We start from the raw sequence: 12,390 nt of genomic DNA, 5'->3' as shown, positions 1-12,390 counted from the left end.
TGTTCCAAAAGATACGCAACTTTAAATGTGCGAGAAATTTGTGATATTTCCCCCATTTTCACAGTCTCGCATATGCAACGGTGCGTATCTTATGGAACACTTCAGATAAAAAAATCCAAAAATTAGTCGATGTTGTGATGAATTTTCTCCTCTTTTCACTCCCATAAATTATACTTCTGTTTCCAATACCGTTCAAAAGTTACAGCCAATTAAATGATTATCTTTATTTAATAATTTTTCTTGCGATTTTACTGTTATTAAAGAGTCTCTAAAATGAGTACAATACATGATAGAAACTTGCGATTGGTCTTAAATGAGAGAAAATTTCATGCTCTATAAGCTGAGTTGCCTTAAATTGATCTTGCATTATTGTTTATATCGAAAAACTGTCGAGACTGTAAAAATGAGAGAAATATCGTAAATTTCTTGATTTTTGAAACAAACGTATCTTACTTCACGATTATATTTTTACAAAAATCATTCACCTCCCATAAAAGAGGAGATTCTTTTCTTCAAATCAAGACCAAGTATCATTTTGAGTTACCGAGACACACAGTTTTGAATATAGAGATCGGTCATTTTCCTATGCATTGAAATATGGGCTGAAATACACTAAAGGAGGAATTTCCTATTTTTTTAACAAATTTTAGTGACATTATACATGATTTTTAAGTCAAAAGTCATAAGTGATTGTTTGATCCTGGACGTATCCTTATGTGTGCCCCCACTAAGAAATACTGAAATCTGACGAGTGATTCTCATAGAACATAACCCTCGTAAGGTGATTTCAGCCGAAATGTGTTTCTTTTTTGTTAGGAAGGCATTATAATGGTATTATAATGAAAATTTGAATTTTGGCTGTAGGACATGATTTTCTATTTTTGGGTGTATTCCCCCTCCCACCACTACTAAATTCAAAAATACCTAAGGAATTCTGTTCAGAATTAATATTGTTAATTCACGTGATGTGTGGCTTTCTATCATTACAAGAAAAAGATCCTAGTTGTATAGGGTAGAAGTGGTAGGCTTGTATAATTTTGGAAACCCCTTAAAAAAATACCCTTTTTTTGAAAACTCTTAGCTCCGGAATCAAAAATCGTGGAGTCCTTCGCGACCACTCAATTTATTGAAAATTTTATCATGTTTTATATTTTAGAGAATGTTTTTTTTTGAAAAGTTCTCAAGATTAAATGGAAAACTTGAAAAAAGTCCGAAATTTTGTTTTTTTTTGGGAGTTTTGGGGGTGAAGCCGCCCTCTGGCGTGTCAGCAAATTTCAGATTAGAATTCAGCGCCCCAAAATACATATAGAACCGTCGCGAAAAATTCTTTCGGGCTGTTTCCTGAAAAACGAAAATAGGGTGTAAATTTGAAAGATTGAAATTGGCTTCATTTGATATTTTTCACAAATTTTTGACAAGAGAAGTTTTTTCTTCTGTCAAATTCACTAGAGTTTGCGATGTTGTTTATAATTGCATTCCCATTTCAGAAACATTAATATCATCATGAAACGCCTTCGAGATTAAAATAATTATTAGATTGTTAGTACATTACAATTCAACTTATCATTGTGCTTTTAAGAAAATTAAGTTGCAACAGCAAGAAAATTCAAAGGACCATTAAAAAATTAATTAAGCAAAGGAAATCAGAATAATATTGGATGTTGAAGTTATAATTTATTTTTGTCAAAGATTTACCTTCAAACTCATAGGCTTAGAATTACTAAAATACCTGCATACAAAATATTATCAGTTGTATTTTTTATGATTTTATATTGAGTTACACTTAGTAAAATATAACATTGTAAAGGTGGGAAAAAGTATTAAAATTAACTACATTAGGATAATATCTCTATTTAATACCTTGATTTTTTAGCCATGATTCAAAATTTTTACATAAAATATAAAATAATCATGCCTCCCCCAAAAATGTTGATGGCGCAAATTGCGCCATGCCCCCCCCTTGTGGGCACCCCTGTGGGCTACTTTATTCAAATTAATAAAATCAATATAAAAACTTGTAGTACCATTTTATTAAAACCTTTTATAGTTTATTTAAAGCTTTTAATGTTCTAATAGAAGAATACTACAAATTTTTATATTGTTCTTTATTAATCTGATTATATTAGAAACTAATAAAATTAGTAAGTAAATTTAAATTTTAAAAGAAATGTAAATAATAATTTATGGGATTTGAATTTTGGTACAAGCAAGATGGCGTCACCATGCTAATGCCTTTCTGATCTGTAAACTTTTTCTTTCTTGCAATTCATTAAAAAAATGAAGTTTAATAATTCACAAATATTATACTATAATGGAATAATTTGATTTAGTAATAGTTCAATAATTGAATGTGATAAGAATTTTACTTAATTCTCAAGTTTTGGAATGAATTGGATGCTGAAAGCTGTAAATGAACTGTGAACTAAAATTTGAACAAGAATTGCTATTAAACATATTTTTCATATCAAATAGATTTTTATTTTTCTAGATTTTAAAGTTATTATGTACAATTACTCAATTTTTGATAATTATATGAGAATGGGAATATTTATGAGAATGGGAATTTGTGGAGATTGTGTATTCAAGCCACATTGTGACACTTCCTTTGTGGCAGCCATTTTGAACCAGTTGGCTTTAGACCAGTTTGCTGCACGCCGGTACTTTTATACCGTGAATTATATTCATGTGTCTTGTCAATAGTCTGTAGTCCTATCTTTTCCACTGAATCTGAATTGGGAATATCTGGAACTCAAAATATCTTGCAGCTGGCCGGAATTGGAAATATATGGAACTCCGAATATGTTGACAGGCGGAACTCCGAATATCGTGCAGGCCGGCGGAACTCAAAATATCTTGTCAGCTGGTGGAATTGAAAGTATGTGGAATTGGAAATATATGGAACTCCGAATATGTTGACAGGCGGAACTCCGAATATCGTGCAGGCCGGCGGAACTCAAAATATCTTGTCAGCTGGTGGAATTGAAAGTATGTGGAATTGGAAATATATGGAACTCCGAATATGTTGACAGGCGGAACTCCGAATATCGTGCAGGCCGGCGGAACTCAAAATATCTTGTCAGCTGGTGGAATTGAAAGTATGTGGAATTGGAAATATATGGAACTCCGAATATGTTGACAGGCGGAACTCCGAATATCGTGCAGGCCGGCGGAACTCAAAATATCTTGCAGCTAGCTGGGATTGGAAATATATGGAACTCCGAATATGTTGACAGGCGGAACTCCGAATATCGTGCAGGCCGGCGGAACTCAAAATATCTTGTCAGCTGGTGGAATTGAAAGTATGTGGAATTGGAAATATATGGAACTCCGAATATGTTGACAGGCGGAACTCCGAATATCGTGCAGGCCGGCGGAACTCAAAATATCTTGTCAGCTGGTGGAATTGAAAGTATGTGGAATTGGAAATATATGGAACTCCGAATATGTTGACAGGCGGAACTCCGAATATCGTGCAGGCCGGCGGAACTCAAAATATCTTGTCAGCTGGTGGAATTGAAAGTATGTGGAATTGGAAATATATGGAACTCCGAATATGTTGACAGGCGGAACTCCGAATATCGTGCAGGCCGGCGGAACTCAAAATATCTTGTCAGCTGGTGGAATTGAAAGTATGTGGAATTGGAAATATATGGAACTCCGAATATGTTGACAGGCGGAACTCCGAATATCGTGCAGGCCGGCGGAACTCAAAATATCTTGTCAGCTGGTGGAATTGAAAGTATGTGGAATTGGAAATATATGGAACTCCGAATATGTTGACAGGCGGAACTCCGAATATCGTGCAGGCCGGCGGAACTCAAAATATCTTGTCAGCTGGTGGAATTGAAAGTATGTGGAATTGGAAATATATGGAACTCCGAATATGTTGACAGGCGGAACTCCGAATATCGTGCAGGCCGGCGGAACTCAAAATATCTTGTCAGCTGGTGGAATTGAAAGTATGTGGAATTGGAAATATATGGAACTCCGAATATGTTGACAGGCGGAACTCCGAATATCGTGCAGGCCGGCGGAACTCAAAATATCTTGTCAGCTGGTGGAATTGAAAGTATGTGGAATTGGAAATATATCGAACTCACAGTATCGATCGTTATTAGCGAGACTGTGTAAATGTGTGATGAAACAAATTTATCGCAAAACAAATATGAAGGGTTCTATAGTGAGGTCCACGTTATAATGACTATTAGATCAACTTTGGTTTTGCTATCCTTGTCTATCATTCGACAAAGCCGGTGGTATTATCCTTTTCTAGGTCCACAACGATGCCAATTATGTTTATGACAGTGTAGAAATATAATTAATTAATGCAGAGAATCGGCATCGCTATTCTTCTATCTTTATCCACTGCCATTATAACGTGGACCTCACTATATATAGTTAACCTAGAATAAATTCATCAACAGTCGTCAGTCTTGTTTGAAACAGATAACAGAGTTTCGAAAATTTGCATAATATGTACATGACTATTATTTTATAAACCACTATAATTTTAATTCGTGTTTTTACTGTTGGTTATGGTATTAGTTATAAAATGAAGTAGCAATAATGTAGCATACCTAATAAAAAAATCTTTATTATAACAAGAAAGAAACTGACTTATATGTTGGTAAGTATTTCATTATTTAGGATTTGAATTTTCCTATTGAAATATTATGTTGCTATTTATCCATGATAACAATTAATGTTTATTTTTCAAGGTTGTTGGTCATTAACTTAGTTACATAGGTACAGTATTTCCTAATACATTTAGAGTTAAACAATAAGCAAGTTTCACTGTGAATCAATGAGATTGGTTGATCAACATTGTTTCATTGTTTATCACTTTATTTTATAATCATGGGTATCACATAAAGTAATACAATAAGAAAGACAACTTTATATTTTCAATGTTTTTAATTAAAAACATCAAACTTAAAACTAGAGTAGCATACCATATTTTATTGATTTAACTTATTTTGGCTATTTAGTTTTATTCTGATGATAATTCACTTAGCCTATATTTATTTAATTTATGCTAGGCCTAATTGGAAACTATTTTTCAGATAACAATAGCATTAGGCTACTACTGCCTATATCGTACCTATATTTTGAGTTTTCTGTGGAGAACGAATGGCTCAAGTTAATGAAGCTAATGAAATATCAAAAACCTACCAAGTAAGTTTTCTTTTAATATCAACCTATTAAAACTAGATGTAAGTTACTTAAGTTTTGTGAAATGGTTTATTTACTTCTTTATGATTTAACTTCTTCAGCCCTTGCCAGTAATGCCAGGTCTTCGGGAACATTAAAAACTAGAAACTTTATAAAAGCTATAAAATATAAGTTGATGTGTTCCAATAATCTAATGAAATTAATTAACATTTGCAATAAGTAAAGGTAGGTAGGCTACTGAGGCACCCATACTTGATTTGCTATGTTTTCATATAGAAAATAAAGTTTTCCTGTACGGTAACTGTTTTCCTATTATCACAGATAGCTTAGCCCCTTATCCTGTCTCGCTTTCTGTGTTTTATTGGGTGCACTACAAGCTTTTTTGTGAATCTATAGCAATGATTCTTTTATTTGATATTTTTCCTATTAACTTATCATTAAGTTAATACAATAATAAAAAAGAACTCTACATAACCTCATTTATTATAACTCTACTTATATTGTATCATTTTTCATCACCTAGGCTTAAGATACTTCTAGAAAGTCGCCTTTGTAAAATACCGGGGTGACTTTGACCCACGTCGCGGAAAAAGATTCAAATCATTTATCTCCGATATCTGTTATCCGAAATCGATGTTTAACATTTATATCCGTAGCCTTGATCATTATCTAGGTTTTACAATCAATATCTTGTCGAATCTCGGTATATTACTTGAATTATCGACATAAAATCTAGCTTCTTGCTTCATCTTGTGATTTTGTTGTCTGAAAACTTCGTAGCCTATTAGAAAACTCATTTCTAAAAGACTTATATCGGCGAGTACATTTATTTTTGTTTTTAATTATATTTTAATTGTTATACATAGTGATCATTTAGAAAGTCATTTTAGGTTAAAATTATGGTGACTTTGTCCCAGTATAAAAATTGTGGTTTCCATTTACCATTTTTTGGTTTCTCGCATAAAACTCAAAAATATGTATCTTAAGGACTTACCATAACTATCATATATAACAAATTAAAGCTTACATGATCTCCTACAATATTCATTCTACAACTTTTTTTTATCTCCTCTAGTTTTCGAGATATCCGCTCTTGAAGGTGTGACATTAAAAAAAACACATTTGCCACCAATTTTTTTCTATTTTTGCTTTTATAACTTTTTAAAAATCGATGGGAAAAATCCATGTTGATTATGAGCTTATAGAGCATTAAATTCTCCTCAATTTGATGTATAAATTCACACTTTTACAAATTTCTCAACACCTTTTGCAGCAGCTTTAGTGTTGAGTGTGAAATATCCATTTTTGCAACAATAGACCAATTGACAAAGGAATTTGGAGGGAATGTTTTAAACAACATTTTTGACTTATCAGCTATGTTGAAACTAGTTAGGAGGAGAACATATCAAAAGTCCCCATTTTATGATGCATTTTTGGAGAGCTATGACCCATGAAAGAGCAAAACATTGGATAAAAACCTGCTATTTTAAGAATTACACACCTTCAAGAGCGAATATCTGGGGAACTGTTGGGAATATCACAAAATTTCACTAAACAAAAAGTGTAGAGAATGTATCAAGCTTCATTTTTGAATAGTTAGTTATGTCGGTTGAATGCATTGTTTTCAAGATATGAGCGTGGAAGCAAAACGCTGAAAAATGCAACTTTTAAACCTTTTTTAGGTGGTTTGGTTTGAATCATCATGACTGGCTTTCTGATGAACCTATGCGACGCCATTAAGGAATGGCTTACTACTGTATGGTCGACTGGATCTGTACTTCCTGTATTTACTGATCTGGAGACGTGAAAATATGGTTCATCTGTAGACCACTGAATAGTATCGTGTTGCACAGAGGTTAAGAGTGCGTTGCAAGCATCTGTATGCTTTAACCAGTCGTCTGAAACAACCATAATCTTTTAGGGGTGTAAATGGAGATCGAAGTGTAAAATTCGCCTTGCTTTTCTGGACGATATTCCAAGTGGAGCTGGATGTTTCCGCACAGAGCGCGATAGGGATTGTTCAATGGACGCCCTCACTGCCGCGATATTTTCAGGTACCCCACCTTTTTTAGGTTGCCCAGCTTGTTTTCTAGGAAGTGCAGATCCTTTCGACCAGATCAGGAACTGTCATGAAGATTCAAACCAAACCGCCTACAAAAAGCATCTGCGTCGCTACCACATTGTCATTGTTTTTAAAGAACGTTCCAACAATAAAGCCTCGATGCTCACCTTAACACTGCATGATGAACATGAATACTTAAAATGACATAGTTTCCGCCATATAACACCACCACTCTTATTCCACTATTCACCTGCGCACTCTTCACTGATTTGAAAGTAGGGAGTCCATTCTGACCAAACTTTTAGGCTTATCAAAACAGGGAATATGTCGGCCATGATAGCTAAGACAAGTAAGGCTGCACTCTTTAGTCAGCTAGTGCTCTATACGATACGTGCAAAATGGATGCAACCCTTAGAAATAAAAATCAATATAAATTTCATGTGGATTGAGAGTAGATTAATCTCTAGTATGATGCATTCAATCTTTTTAATTATTACTTCTTCTACTTAACTCGTTCTTCTACTAATACGTTTTTCTTTTTAGAAATAAAAATGCCATTTATGTCTGCCTGTCACCACATAGAAAGCTTTCCGAAAGACACAACTCCTTGGTAAGTAGTTCCTCACTTTACTTGATTATTGGTTTATATAGTGTCCCAAAAAGGATGTTAAGTTTTTAGAATTACTGTGAAGGTAGTGATTTCAATGTTTTAATGTTTCTACACATCCAAGTCTCTATTGTTCAATTAGATTGTCCTATTGTCCAAATTAGTCTCACGTTTATTGTCCAATTGAGGATACATCATAATTAAGAGATATATTAGGGTGAAGAGTTCTGACTGAGGCCTATAGCTGAATTATGCCACCTGATTGAACGTCTGGCACTTTGAAGCACTGATATGTTAAAAGTCTGAAGTCACTATGTTAAACGTACATACTGCATCAGAATAAGTGCTTGACTTTCAATTCAGTGGTTTTATTCAGCTTAAGACCTTGGTTACAGCTTTTTTCAATAAAACCTCTCAAATTACCTAGTTAAATAAGATGTTCTCTTGAATTGGATAATTTGACATACTCGGAAATGTAAAAATATCAATGTTGTTACAATTGAACTGTTTAAATTAATTTGCATTTTATATTATTTGTAAAAATATATTGGAATTTACAGTTTCAAGAAGTTTTATCGATCATCTGCATTTCTTCACGTGAATAACAAACGAAGGCACGCTACACTACTGCAAATAAGTATTTTACAGATATCAAAGAAAGCGGTGAAAAGAATGAAGTTTTTGATCCTTGAGGTGTCCTTATGCGCGTCTCTCCTCTAGGAAATACTGGAATGAAGTGCATCTAACGGGTGATTATCATAGAACATAGTCTCATGAACTTATATCATTGTGCGAAATATCAATGTGATGACAATTTAGTCGGTGTGCTACATACTATTAACTCGCCTCCTACAGGAGAAAATGCATAATTTACTTTTCCAAATAAAGCATAATTACAATACTAAATTACACTATAATCTGATTTCTGATTTTGTCCATTATTTTGATTCCAAGTGGAGCTGGATGTTTCCGCACAGAGCGCGATAGGGATTGTTCAATGGACGCCCTCACTGCCGCGATATTTTCAGGTACCCCACCTTTTTTAGGTTGCCCAGCTTGTTTTCTAGGAAGTGCAGATCCTTTCGACCAGATCAGGAACTGTCATGAAGATTCAAACCAAACCGCCTACAAAAAGCATCTGCGTCGCTACCACATTGTCATTGTTTTTAAAGAACGTTCCAACAATAAAGCCTCGATGCTCACCTTAACACTGCATGATGAACATGAATACTTAAAATGACATAGTTTCCGCCATATAACACCACCACTCTTATTCCACTATTCACCTGCGCACTCTTCACTGATTTGAAAGTAGGGAGTCCATTCTGACCAAACTTTTAGGCTTATCAAAACAGGGAATATGTCGGCCATGATAGCTAAGACAAGTAAGGCTGCACTCTTTAGTCAGCTAGTGCTCTATACGATACGTGCAAAATGGATGCAACCCTTAGAAATAAAAATCAATATAAATTTCATGTGGATTGAGAGTAGATTAATCTCTAGTATGATGCATTCAATCTTTTTAATTATTACTTCTTCTACTTAACTCGTTCTTCTACTAATACGTTTTTCTTTTTAGAAATAAAAATGCCATTTATGTCTGCCTGTCACCACATAGAAAGCTTTCCGAAAGACACAACTCCTTGGTAAGTAGTTCCTCACTTTACTTGATTATTGGTTTATATAGTGTCCCAAAAAGGATGTTAAGTTTTTAGAATTACTGTGAAGGTAGTGATTTCAATGTTTTAATGTTTCTACACATCCAAGTCTCTATTGTTCAATTAGATTGTCCTATTGTCCAAATTAGTCTCACGTTTATTGTCCAATTGAGGATACATCATAATTAAGAGATATATTAGGGTGAAGAGTTCTGACTGAGGCCTATAGCTGAATTATGCCACCTGATTGAACGTCTGGCACTTTGAAGCACTGATATGTTAAAAGTCTGAAGTCACTATGTTAAACGTACATACTGCATCAGAATAAGTGCTTGACTTTCAATTCAGTGGTTTTATTCAGCTTAAGACCTTGGTTACAGCTTTTTTCAATAAAACCTCTCAAATTACCTAGTTAAATAAGATGTTCTCTTGAATTGGATAATTTGACATACTCGGAAATGTAAAAATATCAATGTTGTTACAATTGAACTGTTTAAATTAATTTGCATTTTATATTATTTGTAAAAATATATTGGAATTTACAGTTTCAAGAAGTTTTATCGATCATCTGCATTTCTTCACGTGAATAACAAACGAAGGCACGCTACACTACTGCAAATAAGTATTTTACAGATATCAAAGAAAGCGGTGAAAAGAATGAAGTTTTTGATCCTTGAGGTGTCCTTATGCGCGTCTCTCCTCTAGGAAATACTGGAATGAAGTGCATCTAACGGGTGATTATCATAGAACATAGTCTCATGAACTTATATCATTGTGCGAAATATCAATGTGATGACAATTTAGTCGGTGTGCTACATACTATTAACTCGCCTCCTACAGGAGAAAATGCATAATTTACTTTTCCAAATAAAGCATAATTACAATACTAAATTACACTATAATCTGATTTCTGATTTTGTCCATTATTTTGATTCCAGGTGAACCTATTGTACTGCATCATAAAAGCGGAAGAAGGAGGTGAAATCAACTTGCCGACTGTTTAGCTGTGGTAAAAGCTATCAAATCCATGAATCCAGGAACCTATTCAATTCTCAAGAACATCTCTGTCATAATGTGGTCGGACCCGTTCACCAAGGAAGGTCGCAGTAATCAAAGCATTCATTTTACTCCTATTATCAAGTAATTGAAAAGCTTTGAGGATCGAAATAATTTCTTGAAATATGTTAACTATTTCATGATTCAATGTGATTTCTTGACTATTGACATTTTAAATTATGGGACATCATGCAATTTTAGGCATTTGCCTGATGCAAATGGTTGAGCATTGCCCATATATTGTGATGAAGAAAAATTTGTTTCAAATCACTTCAATGAATATTAAGATTCAAGCATTCTGATTATACAGATTCAAGCATGGGAAGCGGTAATTTTTGTCTCAAGTTACATATTATACATAATTTAAGATTTTTTATTCTTTCCTGTTTCATTATTATGTAAGTTCTGCTGAAATTAACACGTGAGGTTTATTGGCTAAAATTACTTCCCACTATTTTACATTAATTTCTTCCAATTTATCGAATTTCAAAGTTTTTTAGCTTCCTCAACAACCTGTCAACTCAAATTTTACTTGAATTTTTATTGCAATCTCTAGGCTTTTAAATTTCTAATAATGTATACAAATAGGTTTGAATGATAAATCATTCTATTCAAAAATTACATATCACTATACTGAGATTTGCTTTGCTTTTACTTGCTTTGCTTTTTCAAACTGGTTGTACTGACATTAGGACAGAAAATTTGTGCATCGCACATTAGCGAAAACTTTTGCATTATAGATAATAGAATAGAATAAATAGAAAGAATGCTTTATTATTCAAGATTACACAATACAATATATATATATATATATATATATATATAATATATATATATATAATATATATATATATATATGAAAACTCATACAATTTACAGCTTGATTGAACAATTGCTAGCCGGAAAAATTCAATAATAATTTTTTTTCAGTCAAACACAAATCTTAAAAATGCGTAGAACAATAATTATTATCTAAAAATCAAATTTTATTAATTCCGAACAAAAGCTCATATATATATTAATCAAATAAAATAACCAACACAATGTTCTCCCATGAAAATCATACCTAATGCGATAGTAACAACTCAGAGAATACAAATAAAAGGAACTTAAACAAATTAAAAACATCTTATCTCGAATAAATTAATCATTCCCATCAAATAAGGTATTTTGTCCTGCCTTACCAGTTTGAACCATGAGCCTAAAAATAACCTAGTAACTTACATTGTAATATGCCTGTAATCCCATACCTGAGCTCCGTGACACAGTACAGCCCTTTCGCAAGCTTTAAACCATTTACATTTAGCTGGAAAGTCTACCTTAGCATTATTAAAAATGCCTCTCCATGCCAAGTTCAACCCCAGATTCGCCTTCTCAGATTTATCCTTCACTTGAGCTTCAAAATTCAGTTTTGATGTCAGCACTACTAATACCCAATGAAAATAATATTGTTACTTATACTATTTTATAAAAATAGCTCATTCAGCAATAAATACAAACTTATTTTATTAAATGATTTCTTAATGTTTTGCAGGACAAATTCTGACATTTTACAACATTTTACAGGCACATAGAAGACTGGCTTATGATGGCGAAAGACTTTTGAAGGCGGTTACCTTGATTGGGATCATATCTATTAAACCTTCGAATCCTGCACTCAAAAGTAAATGTGATACCATTCAAATGGAATAAGATTGATTTGAATTGGAATTTGTTATTCCTGTATCATAGTGCATTTTTCTACTAGTTACCCTACGTATTGTACATTATTGTAATAAAGCACTAGCTGTTCCATAGTAGAAGTCTTTGAAATAAAAGGTTTCTTTTTCAAGTTA

The 12,390-nt window shown here is 33.3% G+C and overlaps 1 protein-coding gene across 8 annotated transcripts; it reads left to right on the top strand.

Moving 5' to 3' along the window:
- Positions 1-2,727: 2,727 nt before the first annotated feature.
- On the top strand, positions 2,728-12,390 carry LOC120354484 (the record flags this gene model as incomplete). Of its 8 annotated transcripts, none has more annotated exon segments than XM_039441745.1 (5): positions 2,728-2,875; positions 5,064-5,175; positions 9,421-9,487; positions 10,438-10,639; positions 12,122-12,390. In XM_039441745.1, coding segments are annotated over 4 exon segments (321 nt in total). In that variant the 3' UTR covers positions 10,504-10,639; positions 12,122-12,390.

The sequence above is a fragment of the Nilaparvata lugens genome, chromosome X (assembly GCF_014356525.2).
Source record: "Nilaparvata lugens isolate BPH chromosome X, ASM1435652v1, whole genome shotgun sequence".
Lineage (NCBI taxonomy): Eukaryota > Metazoa > Arthropoda > Insecta > Hemiptera > Delphacidae > Nilaparvata > Nilaparvata lugens.
This window is presented reverse-complemented; position numbering and strand designations above follow the sequence as displayed.